This window comes from Salmo salar, chromosome 15 (genome assembly GCF_965601325.2).
Source record: "Salmo salar chromosome 15, fSalSal1, whole genome shotgun sequence".
NCBI classification, from domain to species: Eukaryota; Metazoa; Chordata; class Actinopteri; order Salmoniformes; family Salmonidae; genus Salmo; species Salmo salar.
This window is the reverse complement of record NC_138305.1, coordinates 102224567-102248859: the sequence shown is the minus strand read 5'-3', so window position 1 is coordinate 102248859 and position 24293 is coordinate 102224567. Positions and strand designations below refer to the sequence as shown.

The 24293-nt window shown below is 42.7% G+C and overlaps 1 protein-coding gene across 3 annotated transcripts in view; it reads left to right on the top strand.

Annotated features, from left to right (window-relative positions):
• The window catches only part of LOC106572732 (sodium channel protein type 8 subunit alpha), a 128429-nt gene that overhangs the window by 81351 nt on the left and 22785 nt on the right, over nucleotides 1-24293 (top strand). For all 3 annotated transcript variants that reach the window (XM_045696375.2, XM_045696377.2, XM_082962229.1), the window contains 8 exons: nucleotides 2470-2708; nucleotides 6749-6922; nucleotides 7984-8340; nucleotides 9236-9709; nucleotides 13930-14050; nucleotides 14246-14400; nucleotides 15413-15586; nucleotides 22302-22424. In XM_045696375.2, the coding sequence (XP_045552331.2) occupies nucleotides 2470-2708; nucleotides 6749-6922; nucleotides 7984-8340; nucleotides 9236-9709; nucleotides 13930-14050; nucleotides 14246-14400; nucleotides 15413-15586; nucleotides 22302-22424 (1817 nt within the window). The remainder of the gene's footprint in view (nucleotides 1-2469; nucleotides 2709-6748; nucleotides 6923-7983; nucleotides 8341-9235; nucleotides 9710-13929; nucleotides 14051-14245; nucleotides 14401-15412; nucleotides 15587-22301; nucleotides 22425-24293) is intronic.

Sequence of the window (24293 nt, the reverse complement as noted above, 5' to 3'; positions counted from 1 at the left end):
CACCCTACACTAACTATACATCACCCTACACAAACTATACATCTCCCTACACATCTCCCTACACTAACTATACATCTCCCTACACTAACTATACATCTCCCTACACATCTCCCTACACTAACTATACATCTCCCTACACTAACTATACATCTCCCTACACTAACTATACATCTCCCTACACTAACTATACATCTCCCTACACTAACTATACATCACCCTACACAAACTATACATCTCCCTACACATCTCCCTACACTAACTATACATCTCCCTACACTTCTCCCTACACTAACTATACATCTCCCTACACATCTCCCTACACTAACTATACATCTCCCTACACTAACTATACATCTCCCTACACATCTCCCTACACTAACTATACATCTCCCTACACTAACTATACATCTCCCTACACTAACTATACATCTCCCTACACAAACTATACATCTCCCTACACTAACTATACATCTCCCTACACTAAATATACATCTCCCTACACATCTCCCTACACTAACAATACATCTCCCTACACATCTCCCTACACTAACTATACATCTCCCTACACATCACCCTACACTAACTATACATCACCCTACACTAACTATACATCTCCCTACACATCTCCCTACACTAACTATACATCTCCCTACACTAACTATACATCTCCCTACACTAACTATACATCACCCTACACATCTCCCTACACTAACTATACATCTCCCTACACTAACTATACATCACCCTACATCTCCCTACACTAACTATACATCTCCCTACACATCACCCTACACATCTCCCTACACTAACTATACATCTCCCTACACTAACTATACATCTCCCTACACATCTCCCTACACTAACTATACATCTCCCTACACTAACTATCATCTCCCTACACTAACTATACATCTCCCTACACTAACTATACATCACCCTACACTAACTATACATCTCCCTACACTAACTATACATCACCCTACACTAACTATACATCTCCCTACACATCTCCCTACAGTAACTATACATCACCCTACACATCTCCCTACACTAACTATACATCACCCTACACTAACTATACATCTCCCTACACATCTCCCTACACATCTCCCTACACTAACTATACATCTCCCTACACTAACTATACATCTCCCTACACTAACTATACATCTCCCTACACTAACTATACATCACCCTACACATCCTATAACTGCATTGTTCAGGGGCAGAATGACATATTTTTACCTTGTCAGCTCGTGTATTTGATCTAGCAACCTTTCGGTTACTGGCCCAATGCTCTAACCACTAGGCTACCTGCCGCCCCAGCACTAACTATACTTTACATCTCCCTACACTAACTAGCTATTCCCATGCTCTATTGTTTTCAGCTGACAGTATAAACGAAAAAGTTCCAAACCTGAGGCTTATTTTTCTTAGTCTAAACCGTCTCTTACCTTAGAGGTCCTCATTTTGGAGGAACAGTTATTTGTAGATCAGATCAGATTTTTATTGATAGACTTTCTTGTTCCCCAAACGGGACTCAACTGAGGTGCCCTGCTCGCTCATTGGACGAACAGTTCTAATTCTCCTATATCTCTAACTACACTGAATGTACAAACATTAGGAACACCTTACTAATATTGAATTGAACTCCCTTTTGCCCTCAGAACAGCTTCAGTTCGTTGAGGCATGGACTCTACAAGGTGTCAAGCGTTCCACAGGGATGCTGGCCCATGTTGACTCTGATGCTGCCCACATTTGTGTGAAGTTGGCTGGATGTTCTTTGGGTGGTGGACCATTCTTGATACACATGCAAAACTGTTGAGTGTGAAACACCCAGCAGCGTTGCAATTCTTGACACACTGAAACTGGTGCGCCTGGCACCTACTACCATACCCCATTCAAAGGCACTTACATCTTTTATCTTGCCCATTCACCCTCAGAATGGCACACATACACAATCCGTGTCTCAATTGTCTCAATGCTTAAAAATCCTTTAACAGGTGACATCAATAAGGGATCATAGATTTCACCTGGAATTGCCTGGTCAGTCTATGTCATGGAAAGAGCAGGTGTTCCTAATGTTTTGTACACTCTGTGTATATATTGTCATTCTTGTACTGACAGATACTTCATGACAGACATATTATTATATATCACATATACAGAATGTATTATTATTTCGTAACATTTATCAGTAGCAGACCTTAATTCAAATACTATTTGCTTTCTTTCAAATACTTGAAGCATTTCCTTTAGCCTGCCTGGAGTAACATTTTGGCGGGGACACGTTGGTGGGGACACGTTGGCGGGGACACGTTGGTGGGGACATGTTGGCGGGCACATGTTGGTGGGGACACGTTGGTGGGGACACGTTGGCGGGGACATGTTGGCGGGGACAGTGTTTGCACTGTTGTGGACTTTTCTATTGTTTTGATTTTTGATATATTCTTATAACACTTTTCTCAGAACTGGAGGAGTCTCAGCGTAGTTGTCCACCGTGGTGGTATAAGTTCTCCAACATGGTCCTCATCTGGGAGTGTTGTCCCATCTGGTTGAAGATCAAGGAGATTGTCAACCTGATCGTCATGGACCCCTTCGTGGACCTGGCCATCACCGTCTGCATCGTCCTCAACACCCTGTTCATGGCCATGGAGCACTATCCCATGACCCCGCACTTTGAGGAGGTGCTGTTTGTGGGAAACTTGGTGAGGATTTTACTATCTCTTTTTTGTGTGGTATTACTGCAGTTGCTTTATTTTATAGCCATTTTAAGCTGGTACTTATTAAAGGGCACTTCACCACTTTTTAACCTTAAAAGGTGGTGTAGTGCCCCTTTAGAAGGTACTTTGAGCTAGTACTTTGAGCTGGTACTAACCTGGTATTTGTATAGTATTAAAACCCTTTCCTGCAGTCAAATTACAAGGGGCCTCATGGGCAGACATTTATTAATAGCATTATTAATCAACATTTCTTTTTTTTTTAAAGGCCGAAAATCTGGTGTTTCTATGTCAAACAGTTTTGTTATATTTTAGTCTTCTTTGATGTATATAAAGTGTAATATTGGGTTGCAAACTGAAACATTTTATACATTTCAACTCTATATCTGACATGGTACAGGTGTCTTCTTTTTTTAAAGCCATAACCATGTGTGTGAGGTGCATACCTTTGTTGCAAAGTAGATTTGTTTAAGACTACCCAGAAACACTCTGTGTGACCCTGATTTAGCGCACTGCAGTAAAAGGTTAACTAAGAAAGTATATGGAAGCGTTAGACACTTTCTATTATTGACCTCAAATAATTCAACACAATGAATTGGACAGTAAGTAGAGGCCAGGGGACAGGAAAGACTTTAGTAGAGTATGTGCCAAATTGGTAGTGGGACAGATACACTACATGGTCAAAAGTATGTGGACACCTGCTTGTCGAACATCATTCTAAAATCGTGGGCATTAATATGGAGTTGTTCCCCTCTTTGCTGCTATGACAGCCTCCACTCTTCTGGGAAGGCTTTCCATTAGATGTTGGAACATTGCTGCGGGGACTTGTTTCCATTCAGACACAAGAGCATTAGTGAGGGCACAGATGTTGGGCGTTAGAACTGGCTCGCAGTCGGCATTCCAATTCATCCCAAAGGTGTTCGATGGAGTTGAGGTCAGGGCTCTGTGCAGGCCAGTCAAGTTCTTCCACACCGATCTCGACAAACCATTTCAGTATGCGCCTTGCTTTGTGCACGGGGCAATTGTCATGCTGAAACAGGGAAGGGCAAAGTTGGAAGCACAGAATTGTCTAGAATCTCATTGTATGCTGTAGTGTTAAGGTTTCCGTTCACTGGAACTAAGAAAAACAACCCCGGACCATTATTCCTCCGCCACCAAACTTTACAGTTGGCCCTATGCATTCGGACAGGTAGCGTTCTCCTGGCATCCGCCAAACCCAGATTTGTCCGTAGGACTGCCAGATGGTGCAGATTCATCACTCCAGAGAACGCGTTTCCAATGCTCAAGAGTCCAATGGCGTCGAGCTTTACACCACTCCAGCCGACACTTGGCAATGCACATGGTGATCTTAGGCTTGTGTGTGTCTGCTTTGCCATGGAAACCCATTTCCTGAAGCTCCTAATGAACAGTTCTTATGCTGACGTTGCTTCCAGAGGCAGTTTGGAACTCAGTAGTGAATGATGCAACCGAGGACAGGCGATTTAGCGCGAGGCGGTCCCGTTCTGTGAGCTTGTGCGGCCTACCACTTCGCTGCTGAGCTGTTGTTGCTCCTAGACATTTCCACTTCACAATAACAGCACTTACAGTTTACTGGGGCAGCTCTAGCAGGGCAGAAATTTGACGAACTGACTTATTGGATAGGTGGCATCCTATGACGGTGCCACGTTGAAAGTCAACAAGCTCTTCGGTATGGGCCATTCTATTGCTTATGTTTGTCTATGGAGATGGCATGGCTGTGTGCTCAATGTTATACACCTGTCAGGGGTGTCCACATGTGTGTGTGGACTAACCGCTAGCTAGAACAGCCCAGGACAATCTCTCTTCTCTCTCTCTCGCTCTCTCTCGCTCTCTCTCTCTCTCTCTTCAGTAGTTGTACCCTCATTCCATATGTTCACTCCTCTCCCCTCTGTCTGTCCACTCTCTTCCCTCCTCTCCTCTCCTCTCCTCTCCTCTCCTCTCCTCTCCTCTCCTCTCCTCTCCTCTCCTCTCCTCTCCTCTCCTCTCCTCTCCTCTCCTCTCCTCTCCTCTCCTCTCCTCTCTCCTTACATTTGTCATTTTAGTCATTTAGCAGGCGCTCTTATCCAGAGTGACGTTTTTGTACTGGTCCCATGTGGGAATCGAACCCACAACCCTGGAGTTGCAAGCGCCATGCTCTACCCCCCATTTCTTACATGGGACTGGTCTGGTCTGTAGAGAGGCGTCTCTCTCAATCCCTCTCTCCTCCTCTTTCTCCCTCTCTCTCCCTCTCCCCTAGCAGTGTCCAGACAGCACTCTGTTTCACTCGCCCTGCTGTCTCTGTGCTGGTGGGAGGCCTACATTAATATTGTATGCTGCCTGATCGATTAGCTCCTCTAAAATGGGGCCTGAATCACTGCTCTCTTCCTTTGAAAACCCAAACTAGGCTTTTTACCATTAGCATTTCTACAGAAACGGTGTCCAATTCTTGAGCAGCACATTTCATCATATTCCACTAGCATGTTAGCATGGATAGCTTGCTTATTTGCTTAGGCCTACCAGCTAAAGCTAATAGCTAATACTGTTAGCATGGATAGCACAGCAGTATAAGACAGTCACTCTGTTTGTGGTAAGGGTATTATATTTATAACAGCGGTTTGATCAATAATAGCAGCCGAAAAATGTATCACTTTCATTAAATTGTGAGAAACCGATATGCTCTTCACAGCCTGATGAAGATAACATGCAATATGTCACTTACTATCTGAGTTGATTAGAGCAGTGTGTGTATGTGTGAAATAGTTGTACACAGCAGTTAAAAACGGTGTATTATAGGGTTGGGAATTGCCAGGGACTTCACGATACTGTATTATCATGATACTTAGATGCTGATACGATATGTATTACGATTCTCACGATTCATATGTATTGTGATTTGATGTTCCAAACTTATTGCTCACTATATGTCTGCTGCAAAGGGGCAAGAGAGAGCCTTGAGAAAACAAGTTTTGATCAGTCATGGAAATAAAAGTGCTGAAAACAAATTGGCTCCCTATTTAAAAAGAAGATGGAGAACAAGCTATGAAGGAGAACTACTGGAGTTTTGGTGCAGGGACAGCCACCTAGCACAGATAGAGCCCTCTGCCCGGCCACGCCTTGATCTATGGACACCTTATCTGGCTCCATGATTAACTACGACCTTCAGTCATTCATTAGACTCAGATTAACTACGACCTTCAGTCATTCATTAGAATCAGATTAACTGTGACCTTCAGTCATTCATTAGAATCAGATTAACTACGAACTTCAGTCATTCATTAGAATCAGATTAACCACGACCTTCAGTCATTCATTAGAATCAGATTAACCACGACCTTCAGTCATTCATTAGAATCAGATTAACCACGACCTTCAGTCATTCATTAGACTCAGATTAACTACGAACTTCAGTCATTCATTAGACTCAGATTAACCACGACCTTCAGTCATTCATTAGACTCAGATTAACTACGAACTTCAGTCATTCATTAGACTCAGATTAACCACGACCTTCAGTCATTCATTCGACTCAGATTAACCACGACCTTCAGTCATTCATTAGACTCAGATTAACTACGAACTTCAGCCATTTATTAGAATCAGATTAACCACGACCTTCAGTCATTCATTAGACTCAGATTAACTACGACCTTCAGCCATTTATTAGAATCAGATTAACCACGACCTTCAATCATTCATTAGACTCAGATTAACTATGATCTTCAGCCATTTATTAGAATCAGATTAGCAGAACACAGAGGTGTCACAATATCCTTCCTGACTTCAGAGCAGCTGTGAGATTTGGAAAAACAAAATGTCACTAGTTTTGCACATTTTCCCGGTCTGAAAAGTACTAGCCTCTGGATAGCGGTCCACCTTAATTTCAATGTAAAATAGTGCTCACTGCACCCTTTTTGAATTATTACAGTACGAGTTCGTACAGTACATCTGACCTCTGTTGGTCCCTTTGACAAGGTAAAGGTTCTAGTAGCAGTTACTCTACCTGACCTCTGACATCTATCCGTCCCTGCCAGGTCTTCACAGGGATCTTTGCTGTGGAGATGTTTGCCAAGTTGGTTGCCATGGATCCCTACTACTACTTCCAGGAGGGGTGGAACTGCTTTGACGGCTTTATTGTGACCCTGTCCTTAGTGGAGCTGGCATTGGCTGACGTGGAGGGGTTGTCCGTGCTCAGATCATTCCGATTGGTAAACTCTTTTTAAGCCCTGTCCTCCCCTCAAAATATACATGTTTGTTGTGTATTCAAATGATGTTAAATACACAGTGTGCATTGATTCAATTACTGAATGATTACATGGCTGTTGCTCAGCTACAGTACTGTCTCTATTATAGTGATACATTTACTATGTGAAATATAACTTATATACTGCCTTACTAGTCTATGTAAAGCTACTTTTCAACACATATGTATGGTCTTAATTGGAGCCAGTTTTCTCCCGAAGGAAAATAATCCTGCAGTAACAGGAAATGTGGATTATAATTAATGGATATTTTTGTATGGGTTGATACATTTTTAGTCAGTGCAAATAAAGTCTGACATTTCAAAGTGGATTTTTTTTTTACTAACTTTAGTAGCTTTTTAAAAACTCAAATACATAGGCTTCCTGAGTGGCGCAGTGGTGCATTGCAGTGGCAGCTGTGCCTCTAGAGATTCTCGGTTCAAGCTCTGTCACAGTTGTCTGTGATTGGGAGACCCATGGGCTGGTGCACAATTGGCCCATTGTCGTCCAGGTTAGGGGAAGGTTTGTGCACTAGCGCCTCCTGTGGCTGGGCGCAGTGCACGCTGACACGGTCGCCAGATGCACAGTGTTTCCTCCAACACATTGGTGCGGCTGGCTTCTGGGTTAAGTGGTTATTGTGTCAAGAAGAAGTGTGGGTTTGTGTTTCGGAGGACACACGGCTCTCGACCTTCCCTTCTCCCAAGTCTGTATGGCAGTTGCAGCAATGAGACAAGACTGTAACTACCAATTGGGGAGAAAACAGGGTAAAAGTAACAAAAAACACAATTAAAAAAAAAATGATAATAACTCAAATACAGTTTGCATTTCCTGCTGTGCAGGAAAATTGTGATTGAATTAAGATCCTACATCTGTGTAACTGCTACTTCTACCTCTATAGCAATTACCATACCTCTATAGCAAGTACCCAACCCTCTGCTGATAATATGTATTTTCCGCTCTCCCTTCTTCTGTCATTCTCACATCTTCTCTTTGTCCCTCTCTTCCTCCCCCTCTCTCTCCCCACTCAGCTGAGAGTGTTTAAACTGGCCAAGTCATGGCCCACACTCAACATGCTGATTAAGATTATCGGTAACTCTGTGGGCGCCCTGGGAAACCTGACCCTTGTCTTAGCTCTCATCGTCTTCATCTTTGCCGTGGTCGGCATGCAGCTGTTCGGCAAGAACTACAAGGACTGTGTGTGTAAGATCGCTCTAGACTGTGAGCTGCCCCGCTGGCACATGCATGACTTCTTCCACTCGTTCCTGATGGTGTTCCGGGTGCTGTGTGGGGAGTGGATCGAGACCATGTGGGACTGTATGGAGGTGGCTGGCCAGGGCATGTGTCTCATCGTCTTCATGATGGTCATGGTCATCGGGAACTTGGTGGTAAGTGTCCCCAGATTTTATGGTTGGGGTGGGGAATGTTAGCCTTCCAGACGGACGGTTCTCAAACCCCCGTCGCCATGGCGAGGGCAGTGACTGTAACTGCTGGCCCAAGAAACTTAAGTCTCTGGTGAGAGCAATTTGCTGTCTTATGAACGCCATATTCGTTACACTACCCCCACCGAACAAGAGAGCGTGTCTGTCACGAGAATTTTCAATCCCAATGATAATAACTAACAATTATTAAAGCTTTGACTAATTCCCAAGGTTTGTAAGACCCTGAGTTTAATAATAATTATGCAAAAGGTTCATACAGTTTATTCACGAGAACGTTCTGAAGTCCACAATACAAAGACATGCCATTTTATAACTCACTCCCTACTTACGCACATACGTCTACACAAACAGTAGATAGCCTATGCACATACATACACACGAACAGTAGGTAGAATGTATCCTTCCCCATGGTTCTCACCACTGTTTATCTCTACCAAACTGGCAGTTCCATCCCCCCGAGATTAGAGGAACCTTGAAAGGACTCCCTGTCCTATCGTAAGTTTCTCAGAGTTCTAGCAAGGTCAGGTCATACACAGTTTAATTGTTCTCGGTATTTTCTTAGTCACACACACACACATTTCTCTCCCTCACATGTCTCTACCGAACCTTATTGGACTTACATTTAGTACTTTAATTATTCATTATACATGCTACATAAACTAATAATCACTAATAGTTACGTTTCAGGGTGGAATTCTTTAATCATTACCTTTAAGCATATAAATTGCCTTATCAGTGTCCCAAGCTACACATACCAGGTCCCATTTGTACACACATCTCTGTTGGCCATACCAGATCCACCCTCACGTCTGACCCAGTGTGTCTCCTCTCCTCCCTATAGGTGTTGAACCTTTTCCTTGCCTTGCTGCTGTCCTCGTTCAGCGCAGACAATTTAGCCGCAACAGATGACGACGGAGAAATGAACAACCTTCAGATCTCCGTCATCCGTATCAAGAAGGGCATCGCCTGGTTCAAGATCAAGCTGGCAGAGTTGGTGCTCAGCTTGACCAAGAAGCCGCCGGTGGAGGATGAACAGAAAACTTTAGACGACATGTACGACAAGAAACTGAACTGTATCGCCAACCACAGTGGTGTGGATATCAACCGTGACCTGGACTACACCAAGAATGGTAACGGCACCACTAGTGGTATAGGGAGCAGCTTCGGGAGGTACTTGATCGACGAGGACCACATGTCATTCATCCATAACCCTAACCTGACTGTGTGCGTTCCTATCGCGGTCGGAGAGTCCGACTTCGAGAATCTCAACACCGAGGACTTCAGTAGTGAGTCGGAGAACGAGAACAGCAAAGAGGTGTGTGAACAGATTTAGTTAGCCACATTTTGAATGAATATGTAGTGTATATGTTGTCATGACAACATGACATATCAACAGGGCTCTGATGTAAAGTAGTACACTGTAAGGAATAGTGTACTACTTTATAGTTTATCTCTTGTTAATTATGATATGGTAATATTTTGGTAATGTTGCAGGAGGTAATGTTAGGGTTATGTTGTAGTAATGTTGTGGTAATGTCGTTGGAGGTAATGTCGGGGTTATGTTGTAGTAATGTTTTGGTAATGTTGCAGGAGGTAATGTTAGGGTTATGTTGTAGTAATGATGTGGTAATGTTGTGAGAGGCAATGTTGTGGTTATGTTGTAGTAATGTTGTGGTAATGTCACAGGAGGTAATGATGGGGTTATGTTGTAGTAACGTTATGGTAATGTTGTAGGATGTAATGTTGGGGTTATGGTGCAGTGATGTTTTGGTTAATGTTGCAGGAGTTAATGTTAGGGTTATGTTGTAATAATGTTTTGGTAATGATGTTGTATGTTTGCAGAGGAAAGTAGTGCTGTGTTTATTTTGTAGTTATGTTGTGGTAATGTTGTAATAATGTTGCAGTAATGTGGTAGTAGACAATTGTTGTAGTTATGTTGTAGTAATGTTTCAGTTTTCTTTGGTAGTTTTCTGGTTATGTTTTAGTAATGTTGCAGTAATGATATGGTACTGTTGTGGTAATGTTGTGGTAATGGTGTAGTAATGTTGTGGAAGTGTTGTGGTAATGCTTTACTCCATGGTTGTTATTGTTGTCGTGGCCTCCTGGCCGTAAAGTATGGGTATTGTCACCAGTGTAACAATAGTTTCATGTCCAAGGCTCTGATGTATTTCCATTACTCAATAGTATACACACTCATATACAGTTGAAGTCGGAAGTTTATGTACACTTAGGTTGGAGTCATTAAAACTCGTTTTTCAACCGCTCCACAAATTTCTTGTTAACAAACTATAAGTCGGTTAGGACATCTACTTTGTGCATGACACAAGTAATTTTTCTAACAATTGTTTACAGACAGATTATTTCACTTATAATTCACTGTATCACAATTCCAGTGGGTCAGAAGTTTACATACACTAAGTTGACTGTGCCTTTAAACAGCTTGGAAAATTCCAGAAAATGATGTCATGGCTTTAGAAGCTTCTGACAGGCTAATTGACATAATTTGAGTCAATTGGAGGTGTACCTGTGGATGTATTTCAAGGCCTACCTTCAAACTCAGTGCCTCTTTGCTTGACGTCATGGGAAAATCAAAAGAAATCAGCCAAGACCTCAGAAAAATATTGTAGACCTCCACTAGTCTGGGTCATCCTTGGGAGCAATTTCCAAACGCCTGAAGGTAGCACATTCATCTGTACAAACAATAGTACGCAAGTATAAACACCATGGGACCACACAGCCGTCATACCGCTCAGGAGGGAGACGCGTTCTGTCTCCTAGAGATGAACGTACTTTGGTGCGAAAAGTGCAAATCAATCCCAGAACAACAGCAAAGCACCTTGTGAAGATGCTGGAGGAAATGGGTACAAAAGTATCTATATCCTCAGTAAAACGAGTCCTATATCGACATAACCTGAAAGGCCGCCCAGCAAGGAAGAAGCCACTGCTCCAAAACCGCCATAAAATAGCCAGACTACGGTTTGCAACTGCACATGGGGACAAAGATCGTACTTTTTGGAGAAATGTCCTCTGGTCTGATGAAACAAAAATAGAACTGTTTGGCCATAATGACCATCGTTATGTTTGGAGGAAAAAGGGGGAGGCTTGCAAGCTGAAGACACCATCCCAACCGTGAAGCACGAGGGTGGCAGCATCATGTTGTGGGGGTGCTTTGCTGCAGGAGGGACTGGTGCACTTCACAAAATAGATGGCATGATGAGGCAGGAAAATTATGTGGATATTTTGAAGAAACATCTCAAGACATCAGTCAGGAAGTTAAAGCTTGGTTGCAAATGGGTCTTCCAAATGGACAATGACCCCAAGCATACTTCCAAAGTTGTGGCAAAATGGCTGAAAGACAACAAAGTTAAGGTATTGGAGTGGCCATCACAAAGCCCTGACCTCAATCCTATGGAAGATTTGTGGGCAGAACTGAAAAAGTGTGTGCGAGCAAGGAGGCCTACAAACCTGACTCAGTTACACCAGCTCTGTCAGGAGGAATGGACCAAAATTCACCCAACTTATTGTGGGTAGCTTGTGGAAGGCTAACCCGAAATGTTTGACCCAAATTAAGCAATTTAAAGGCAATGCTATCAAATACTAATTGAGTGTATGTAAACTTCTGACCCACTGGGAATGTGATGAAAGAAATAAAAGCTGAAATAAATCATTCTCTCTACTATTATTCTGAGATTTCACATTCTTAAAATAAAGTGGTGATCCTAACTGACCTAAGAAAGGGAATCTTTACTAGGAGCAATTGTCAGGAATTGTGAAAAACTGAGTTTAAATGTATTTGGCTAAGGTGTATGTAAACTTCCTACTTCAACTGTACTAATGGCTACAGCAGTGGATGAAATGGATATCTGTTGATTGCTGTGCTTGTTTTCTTTTCTTTTTTAAAGCTGTAAAAACATTTAGGAGTATAGAATGGATGGTTTGTCATTTTATATTCCATCCTTGAACATCTTTAATCATATTCTTTTTTTTAAAGACTAAATTATGTTAGTTTAGCATTTAAATCAATGTCCATCATCTGTTACTTAATGGAGGCTCTCTAAGTGAATGTCAAGTCAAGGTGAAGTACATCCAAGTCAATGGTTCTCTGTTAATCAGGTGTTTTCTCAAGGTCATATGCATAGACTGCATTTATAACTGATGACAGATCACACTCTTAGCGTGTATGGGGGGGCATGACCAGATGTATGTTAGTCCCAGGGTTATGTCTTCTTCTTCTATTGTGTCCTCTAATCTCTGTGTCATCGTCTGTCTGTCTACCTATATGAAGCCTCAGGGAGGTATCTAATTATACTAAGACATCTAGCCTCAGTGAGACCCGGTGGAATGCACGCAGCAGTATGGATGAAGGGCTGTGAGAGAGTCTGAGCCATCGGTCATTCTTTGTCCCAATACCCCAAGCGCCATTGCTGCCGCCACGGCTATTAATCACTTAACCTGCTGCAGCTTGGCTATTGATCACTTAACCTGCTGCAGCTTGGCTATTGATCACGTACGTAACCTGCTGCAGCTTGGCTATTGATCACGTAACCTGCTGCAGCTTGGCTATTGATCACTTAACCTGCTGCAGCTTGGCTATTGATCACGTAACCTGCTGCAGCTTGGCTATTGATCACTTAACCTGCTGCAGCTTCGCTATTGATCACTTAACCTGCTGCAGCTTGGCTATTGATCACTTAACCTGCTGCAGCTTGGCTATTGATCACTTAACCTGCTGCAGCTTGGCTATTAGTCACGCAACCTGCTGCAGCTTGGCTATTGATCAGTCAACCGTGGCTATTGATCTGTCAACCTGCTGCTGATTATGCATATTTTCCTCTGTCCATTGTCCTGTCATTCTCACATCCTCTCTCCCTCTCTCTCTGCATCTGTCTATATCTGTCTCTCACACTCTCTCTGCGTCTGTCTGTATCTGTGTGTCTCTCTGTCTCTCCCTCCCTCTCTCTGCATCTGTCTGTATCTGTGTGTCTCCCGCCCTCTCTGCGTCTGTCTGTATCTGTCTCCCTCTCTCTCTGCGTCTGTCTGTATCTGTGTCTCCCTCTCTCTCTGCGTCTGTCTGTATCTGTGTGTCTCCCTCTCTCTGCGTCTGTCTGTATCTGTGTGTGTCCCTCTCTCTGCGTCTGTCTGTATCTGTGTGTCTCCCTCTCTCTGCGTCTGTCTGTATCTGTGTGTCTCCCTCTCTCTGCGTCTGTCTGTATCTGTGTGTCTCCCTCTCTCTGCGTCTGTCTGTATCTGTGTGTCTCCCTCTCTCTGCGTCTGTCTGTATCTGTGTGTCTCCCTCTCTCTGCGTCTGTCTGTATCTGTGTGTCTCCCTCTCTCTGCGTCTGGTTGTATCTGTGTGTCTCCCTCTCTCTGCGTCTGTCTGTATCTGTGTGTCTCTCTCTCTCTGCGTCTGTCTGTATCTGTGTGTCTCCCTCTCTCTGCGTCTGTCTGTATCTGTGTGTCTCCCTCTCTCTCTGTGTCTGTCTGTATCTGTGTCTCTGTCTCTCTCTCTGTGTCTGTCTGTATCTGTGTGTGTAGCTGGACGACACCAGCTCATCAGAGGGCAGCACCATAGACATCAAGCCTGATGTGGAGGTGGAGGCGGTGGTGGTGGAGGCTGTGGAAGAGTACTTAGACCCAGAAAACTGTTGGACACCTGGTAGGACTGCACCCTGCCTCTCTCTTCCCTGCCCGCGCCCTGAACCCCCACGCCCTGACGCTCCTGCCCTCTACTGCCCTCCCCCACCCTTCCCTTGCATGTCAGTTTGCCCAATTTGTAATCCTTACAATGTATTTAAATCACAAGCAAATGACTGAGGTATCGTATTATGTGTGCCTGTCCCCTTCTATACAGAGTGTATTATCAAGTATCCTTGCTGCGATGTGCCCATCACTCACGGGTGGGGAAAATATTGGTGGTTCCTGAGAAAGACATGCTATCTTATTGTGGAGCATAACTGGTTCGAAACCGTCATTATCTTTATGATCCTACTCAGTAGTGGGGCCCTGGTAAGTCACAGTGTGGAACGTTCACACACACACACACACACACACACACACACACACACACACACACACACACACACACACACACACACACACACACACACACACACACACACACACACACACACACACACACACACACACACACACACACACACACACACACACACACAGCTATGACCAGTGTGTGAGTGGAGAAGGTTGTCTTTTTAAGGGCTGTCTCTCTCTACCTAGAACAAGACATGGAGTGATGCAGTCACCAGGCCCAGTCTCTGAAGAGGGTGGGGGGAGGGGCCAGGCAGGAGCATCACAGCCAGTCACTGTACTAAAGAGGGTTGGGGGAGGGGCCAGGCAGGAGCATCACAGCCAGTCACTGTACTAAAGAGGGTTGGGGGAGGAGCCAGGCAGGAGCATCACAGCCAGTCACTGTACTAAAGAGGGTTGGGGGAGGGGCCAGGCAGGAGCATCACAGCCAGTCTATTGCCTTTTTGGTTAAAAGTAGTGCACTTCATACGGAATGTGGTGCCATTTGAGACACTTGAGCTTGACTCTCTCTGTGATTAATCGGCTGTACCATTCATCAGAGAGGGGATCTAATAGACTGTACCATTTACCTGATAAGATAGGGGGAATCTATTTCTGTTGCCAAGGGGGATATATCCTCAGACATGAAGTCAAATGAGCAGGGAGGGAACAGTGCAATCAATGTGCCATGCTTTTAATTAACAATGTTTGTTTTCAGTAATGATTTAGCAACAGTACCGTTGTTGTATACATTTCCAATACTTTTAATGTAAATCGTCTGACTTTATTGTGCTTCTTACCCTCAACGTTTGTTAATGTATTCATTGTTGTACTTACATGGCTGACTCAAATCTAGGCTATGTATTTTAGATTTGTCAAATAAAATAAATCAATCAATCAGTTATTCACTGAGCATGTTAATCCCCCCCCCCCCCCCCCCCCCAAGCCAAATTCAGCTAGAGCTAACCATGTGTGTGCTTCCCCACGCCAGGCTTTTGAGGATGTGTACATCCAGCAGAGGAAGTCTATCAGGACCATCTTGGAATACGCCGACAGTGTGTTCACCTACATCTTCATCCTGGAGATGCTGCTCAAGTGGGTCGCCTACGGATTCCACAAGTACTTCACCAACGCCTGGTGCTGGCTTGACTTCTTCATCGTCGATGTGAGTAGCGTTTCCTGGCTCTACGGTAGATTTGGTAGCCATTTTTGGAAGCCAGGATAGGAAGCTAGGACCATAGGAATAGAATTCCTAGAATGGGTATTTATCCTCATTCTAGTCAATTATATTTCTATGGCCCTTGAACCACACCCTGTTGAAGCAACATATTGCACTGTGTACAGTCTGTATAAAGCACTTAAACACTGCCTGCCGTGTAGAGATAAGGTGAACAACACATTTTGATGTAAAACAGGCCATGTATAGTCCATGTAACACATTATAGGGCCTAAAGTGGGCTTTCAGTCACAAAGTGTCACGTTATCGTTTCTAGAGGTATTCTGTACAGTGATCCCTAACGTACTCTATAGTCTGACAGGGTGTGGTAGGGTTGGGAGGAGAGGATAGATAGAATAGGATATGAACAATAACTTCATGTTATGCAATGGGTGAGAGGACATATGATATTCACATTAACACAAAGTGTAGGATACATCAATCCTACAATATCCAATATCCATATCTCAAGAGAACATTGAAATGTACACTAGAACCATGTTGTAGTCCATCCATATGTAGGGGACCTATATCTCTCACCTCTTGCATCTCCATGAAGCAATGTCAGAGCTTGTCATCATGTTGTGTTTTGGTCTTCACAGTCCCAGTATGTTTGACTGTTCAATAGGCTGTATTGATTGATCAGACATAGTCAGAATTAGTATGTTATGTTACACCCATCGCTCGTTAAAACAGTAACTTCCTTTTTATGCATCTATAATGACATTGTTACCCTACAGAAAAATCTACTTTAATTCATTACAATCTTTTTTCTCTACATTAAATGTAAAACTTGTTCCAGTTATTGTGCTTTATCATGTACAGCAGTACCTTTAGTGTTGATTCTGGTAGAACAAATTCTACCTCAGTCTAATCTAAGTCCTATATGTACTGTATACTGTATATTTAAAGTATCCCACATAGTTAGTGTCCCCTCTACAGGTTGATAGACAATGTACCCCATACCCTAGAGCCATTGATGCTAGTCGTGCCGTACAGGGGCCTACATTTCCCAAGATGCACTCAGGATGGTCATACGGTATGGGAACAGACAATTCCCTCCCAAGCTGTCAATGTGTGACAACACAGTGTGACATACTCCCCACTCCCCATCCTTCTTAAAGTCTTACGCCTCCTCTTACTCCAGAAATGTTGTGAGTGACCTTTGACCTTGTGCTGAGATGATGATGTAATGATGGTGAGGCCAGGCTGGCCTGGCAGCCAGTGGTAAGTTTGGTCCTCCAGACTGGCAGACAAGCAGTCAGTCCCTCTTATAATGCTGCTGTGCCTCACTGAGTCTGGGTCGTCCTGGGTAGTCTGTCTGTCTGTCTGTCTGTCTGTCTGTCTGTCTGTCTGTCTGTCTGTCTGTCTGTCTGTCTGTCTGTCTGTCTGTCTGTCTGTCTGTCTGTCTGTCTGTCTGTCTGTCTGTCTGTCTGTCTGTCTGTCTGTCTGTCTGTCTGTCTGTCTGTCTGTCTGTGACTCTCCTTTCTGTCATCACACTGTTATGTCTGTGGTTTGGTTTCAACCATGTTGTCTCTCTATGGGCACCATCAGAAGGGGGACACCATCATTGCTTTAGACCAGCATGCATTACTCAGAATGTGTGTGTGCATGTGCGTGTTTGTGTGTGTGTGTGTTTGTCTGTTCCACGTAACTCTTGTATTTTGATATCTTTCTGTTGAATTATCTTTTCATTGGTCTCTCTTCTTGATTTTTATTGTAGAAATGTGAATAGAAATGTGGATAGCAAATGTGATACAGGAGAACTACTATGAGAAGACAGAATAACTTACTGGACCCATGCTTTCTATTTGGTCCAAAAGTTTAAGAATAGATTTTTATCAAATCATGTGCTTTACATTGTTGAGAAAACATTTAGTTACAGTATACCACTCTCTTAATAATGGAGATATGAATACAATGCAGGACAGCAAACTCGATTAGGTAACCATAGTGATGTAAGGTAAAATCTAAATCAAAAGTAATCTTTCTAGTAAAACTACAGATGTAGGGTTTTAATTTGAGCCTGTTTGCTATAGCAGGAAAATAATCCTGCAGCAACAGAAAATCTGAATTATTATGCAAATTATAATTAATGGATATTTTTGAAGGGGTTGATTCATTTTTCATAAGGGAAAATAAAGTCTGAAATTTCATAGTGGAAATTACAAACTTCCGAAACCTTTTTAAACCTCAAATACACTACAAGTTTTAAATTTCCTGTATCAACAGGGTGATCAAATTAAGATCCTACATCTTTAGTAGCCAGTCAGGTTTCGGGATGGAGTCGTTATATAAGAATGGAATGAGGCTGGATCCATCCATCCATACTTTTAGTTTACAGACATTTAGATATTTTCTTTATTGTTGTTTTTGTTCTGTTTGATTTTAGTTTCCGTTGTCTTTTTGTTTTTCTTTCTGTTTCTGTTCCACTGTTCCTCATTGGATCACAGCCCAGAGGTGTGATTGGCCTTGCCTTGCAGAGCTCGACGCTGATTCGCTGAGGGCTGCCACACCCACACAACAGGCCAAACCCTTGACCTATAAGGGGGTGGGGCATTCCAAGGGGTCAGGCTGTGGCTGAAGGTGACAAATACCCCAAATACTGTGACAGTAAAATAAAGGCTAAATCTTTATTTTATTTTACATCTGCTTTAATGTGACTTCATTGTGTTATCCTTGATAGTCTTCGCTGATTAATAAATTCCATCAATCAATTCATCATCGCCCTGATGAAACAGCCTGCCGAGAGCAGACAGTTATTATAAAGCTAAACTGATTATTAACAAATGGGACATCCTCAACTAAAAGAACTGAGCTAGCTAGAGTCTGAAAGAATCATAGGTGTAATATGCAGTTCATACAGAGACCTGGAGATTCAGGAGCCCTTGACCGACATAATAACCCAGAGATGACTCATTAGTCCAGTCATCAGTTCCATTCTGATAGCTTCACCTTAGCTATGACCAAATCATTTGGAATGACTAGTTTTCTATTGCAAAAGGTATATACATTATCATAGACTATAGTACCGCTAATGGCCTTCAATCAAAATAAAGATTTAGCCTTTGTTAGAATCCCTCCTGTATCTATGACTATGGTCTGGTCAGCTTTTGATGTTGTGTTCTTTGTGGTGAGTTTGACCAGAATGGTCTGGTTTGCTGGTTGGAGGTGTTTTCACATGTTTTTACTGTGTTATACGGTTTTCCCTTTGTTAAGGAACTGGTGCTCTCACTCTCCCAGTCTCACCACCTGAACAATGGCAGTGAGAGTGATAGGGACAACCTTTTAGTGTTTCCAGGTCTAAGAACTATTAGATGGACTTCATCTGTAATGTTGAGTCAATGAGATACTGTAGTGCCATTTAGTCACATCAGGGTTGGGGTCAATTCTACTTCAATTCAGGAAGTAAACTGAAATTATTCATGAGGAAAATTGGCATTGGAATTTCAGTTTACTTCCTGAATTAAGTGAAAACCTATTGCCACAACTAGCCTTGCTCTCCTCTCATCACTGTAGGGCCTGCTTGACAGACTCATGGTGCTTCACCCCCAATTGTGCCTGAGGCTACTGTATAGGCCCCTCTCTCTTTCTCTCTCTCTCTCTCTCTCTCTCTCTCTCTCTCTCTCTCTCTCTCTCTCTCTCTCTCTCTCTCTCTCTCTCTCAGGTTGTGTGTTTTAGCTTACATCAGCTAGAAGGGCCTGTAGTGTAGCTTTGCGTCCCAAATAGGGTGCCATTTGGGATGCTGGCTAGTAGTGTACAGTGCCTTCGGAAAGTATTCAGACCCCATGACTTTTCCCACATTTTGTTACGTTACAGCCTTATTCTAAAATTGATGAAATTGTTTCCCCCCCTCATCAATCTACACACAATACCTCATACGACACTTCAAATTTCACACACCTGTATTTGGGGAGTTTCTCCCATTCTTCTCTGCAGATCCCCTCAAGCTCTGTCAGGTTGGATGGGGAGCGTTGCTGCACAGATAGTCTCTCCATAAATATTAGATCAGGCTCAAGTCCAGACTTTGACTGAGCCACTCAAGGACATTCAGAGACACTTCTGCGTTGTCTTGGCCGTGTGCTTAGGGTCATTGTCCTGTTGGTGTCACGTCTGCTCCCGCTCTTCGCTCCCCTGGCACTTGAGGGCGCTAGGCTGCCCTGCATCACGCACACCTGCCTTCCCTCGTCACGCTCATCAGTGATATTGGACTCACCTGGACTCAGTCATCACCTGTTTATTTCCTCCCATATATTTGTCAGTTCCCAGCTCTGTTCCCTGCTGCTGCATTCATAGTTTTTTGTCTGTATTACTCGTTTGCTGACGCTGTTCCTGTCTCGTTCCATGTCCGTTCTATATTAAATGTTTGACTCCCCGTACCTCCTTCGTGTCTCCAGCATCATCCCATGTGACAGTTGGAAGGTGAACCTTCACCCCAGTCTGAGGTCCTGAGTGCTCTGGAGCAGGCTTTCATCAAGGATCTCTCTGTACTTTGCTCTGTTCATCTTTCCCTTGATCCTGACTAGTCTTCCAGTCCCTGCCACTGAAAAACATCCCCACAGCATGATGCAGCCACCACCATGCTTCACCGTAGGGATGGTGCCAGGTTTCCTACAGATGTGACGCTTGGCATTCAGGCCAAAGAGTTCAATCTTGGTTTCATCAGACCAGATAATCTTGTTTCTCATGGTCTGAGAGTCTTTAGGTGCCTTTTGGTCTTTTGGCATTGCTCTGACATGCACTGTCAACTGTGGGACCATATATAGACAGTAAAATGGCCAAATCGCCCCTAGTGGCCTCATGGGTGAAATGTTGTTAATAGTTTTCAGATTTTCATAATTACTAAACTTTTTTGTGTTTTTTTTGCAGAAAATCTGATGTTTCTATGTCAAACAGTTGTGTTATATTTCAGTCTTCTGTGATGTATATAAAGTCTACTATTGGAACGCAAATTGAAAATGTAATACATTTCAACTCTATATCTGACATGATACAGGTGTTTTCAATTTTTTAAGCCCATAACCATGTGTGTGAGCTGTATACTTTTGTTTCAAAGTAGATTTGTTTAAGACTACCAAGAAACACTCTGTGTGACCCTGATTTAGCCCACTGCAGTAAAAGGTTAAAGACCATTGAAATCCTTGCTGCTTGGTTGATTGAAGTCGCCAATACTTTCCCACTCTGCAATGGCCTCCTTACCACATGCCCCTAGCCCCTTAACCTGATGCTTAAACTCAGTTCCAGGGTTCCTATTCCATTTCCATGGATAAAACAGGGATTATCCAAGAGCTATGGTCCAATGAGTATGTAATATTGTTAGGATGTACATGTTAGTCATTTAGCAGAAGCTCTTATCCAGAGTGACTTACAGGAGCAATTAAGGTTAAGTGCCTTGCTCAAAGGCACATTGACAGATTTTTCACCTAGTCAGCTCAGGGATTGAAACCTTTTGAGTTACTGGCCCAACGCTCTTAGCCGCTAGGTTACCCTCCGCCGCTATGTAGACGGTGATGCCTAGTTGGCGGCAGCTGCTGTACTGTGCGTGAGAGTGGGGAGCAAGGCGGAGCAATAAACAGTATTACTTACCCCTGTCAAGTCCTCTCAGTTCTTCACAAGTGCATAGGGCATAGTTTAGGGGTTGATTTGGGATGGGCCATTGTGTGTGAGAGTGGGGGGAGAAGCACCCGTTTCTTTGAGGTTGTGTGCTGTTAACTGTTCCTGTGTGTAATTCTACTGTACTCAGTGTCTCTCCAGTGGTCCTTCCAGTACCATTCAGTACCAAATAACTACTGAGTCCGATCTCCCTCTAACCCTCTTTCTCAACCCTTTACTACTGTCAGTGTGTGGTTAGCTGTATATGACTGTATGTGACTCTCCTATTTTATTGTAATGCTGTGTGAATATGATAACATGATTTTTGTCAAAACAAAATGACCAACATGTACATATTTACCTGTATTCTTTCTCTTACGTTCCATTAGTTTGTCTGTCTTAGATTATATTGGAAATTATGCCTCAGCCAAGAGTGACAGACATGGAGAGACAATGTTAGAGGGGCCAGGGTAAGGTTCTACAAGTCTGTTGGGTTTTAATATGAACTTTTACAGGTTGTAACCTCTCTCCTTCCCTCCTCCTCTTGCTCCTCCTGCTCCCTGGTCCCCTTCGCCCATCTGTCTGTATTTGTATTGAATCAGTCGTGTGCTGTGGCAACACTTTTCTGCCGATTTCCCCCTTTGTCTTATGCCTCTCTCTCTCTCTCTCTCTCTCTCTCTCTCTCTCTCCTCTTTTTTTTTCTCTCTCTCTCTCTCAACCACAAGTTTCTTTGCAGGTACAAAGGAGTTTGTCACATTTCTCCCATCTGCCCTAAAATAACAGAAACAATCCCTCCTCCCGCAGTCTATCTTTTACTGCTACTAAAACACTACGCACATAAAACCTATACTAAACATTGACCTTCTCTCTCAATGTGTATACATATATAAATGCAATATTATACATGTATATACATGCATATAGATTTATGTGTGTATGTCAAGCAACTCTCTCCACCCAATGCCAGTCCTATTGCTCCAAGGGCACTCGTCTGAGTCTCTTCTACCTTTAGAGAATATTCTCACTACTTCTAACAGTTTGGAACCTCTTTTGCTTCTCTGTTTGTGTGTAGGTGTCTATAATCAGTCTGGTAGCTAATGCACTGGGCTACTCGGATCTAGGTCCTATTAAATCACTAAGGACACTAAGGGCCTTGAGACCCCTCAGAGCCTTGTCACGTTTTGAAGGGATGAGGGTAAGATCCAAAGCTAAGTAGCTGATCCTTACGCATGCCCATTCAACAGTATTAAAGCATGCTAGAAAGTGAAATATTATAAAAAAGTAACCAAACAATTTTTTTGATGACAAAAACATTCCAAAATTAATTTATTGGGGGATTTTTTAAATATAAACTTTAGGAAACTAGCCAAGACAAGAAGTCACATTTCCATGCACACAAATCTTTTACCATACTTCACATACTATTTATAAACACGTCATGATGCAGCTGGGAGTGTGAAGTAATGTTAAGTATTAATGCTACAAAGTGATACAGTAATACCATTAGAAACTATTTCCCTGGTTTTGAATGAATCTTTAAAAAAAAAAATCTAAATACTAATTGATATTTTCTGAATTTCTACTATCTACAGGAATAAAAATAAAATAGAGAGTGGAACTAGAGGAATATGTCACAAAGCAGCCTCATCACATTAAAAACCAAGCTGCCTCCTCACATTAAAAAAAACCAAGCTGCCTCATCACATTAAAAACAAAGCAGCCTCATCACATTAAAAACCAAGCTGCCTCCTCACATTAAAAACCAAGCTGCCTCCTCACATTAAAAACCAAGCTGCCTCATCACATTAAAAACAAAGCTGCCTCATCACATTAAAAACAAAGCTGCCTCATCACATTAAAAACCAAGCTGCCGCATCATATTAAAAACCAAGCTGCCTCATCACATTAAAAACAAAGCTGCCTCATCACATTAAAAACCAAGCTGCCTCATCACATTAAAAACCAAGCTGCCTCATCACATAAAAACAAAGCTGCCTCATCACATTAAAAACAAAGCTGCCTCATCACATAAAAACCAAGCTGCCTCATCACATAAAAACCAAGCTGCCTCATCACATAAAAACAAAGCTGCCTCATCACATAAAAACAAAGCTGCCTCATCACATAAAAACAAAGCTGCCTCATCACATTAAAAACAAAGCTGCCTCATCACATAAAAACAAAGCTGCCTCATCACATAAAAACAAAGCTGCCTCATCACATTAAAAACAAAGCTGCCTCATCACATAAAAACAAAGCTGCCTCATCACATAAAAACAAAGCTGCCTCATCACATTAAAAACAAAGCTGCCTCATCACATAAAAACAAAGCTGCCTCATCACATTAAAAACCAAGCTGCCTCATCACATTAAAAACCAAGCTGCCTCATCACATTAAAAACCAAGCTGCCTCATCACATAAAAACAAAGCTGCCTCATCACATTAAAAACAAAGCTGCCTCATCACATTAAAAACCAAGCTGCCTCATCACATTCTAAACAAAGCTTCCTCATCACATTAAAAACCAAGCTGCCTCATCACATTCAAAACAAAGCTGCCTCATCACATAAAAACAAAGCTGCCACATCACATTAAAAACCAAGCTGCCTCATCACATTAAAAACCAAGCTGCCTCATCACATTAAAAACCAAGCTGCCTCATCATATTAAAAACAAAGCTGCCTCATCACATTAAAAACCAAGCTGCCTCATCACATTAAAAACAAAGCTGCCTCATCACATAAAAACAAAGCTGCCTCATCACATAAAAACAAAGCTGCCTCATCACATTAAAAACAAAGCTGCCTCATCACATTAAAAACCAAGCTGCCTCATCACATAAAAACAAAGCTGCCTCATCACATTAAAAACCAAGCTGCCTCATCACATTAAAAACAAAGCTGCCTCATCACATTAAAAACCAAGCTGCCTCATCACATTAAAAACAAAGCTGCCTCATCACATTAAAAACCAAGCTGCCTCATCACATTAAAAACAAAGCTGCCTCATCACATTAAAAACCAAGCTGCCTCATCACATTAAAAACCAAGCTGCCTCATCACA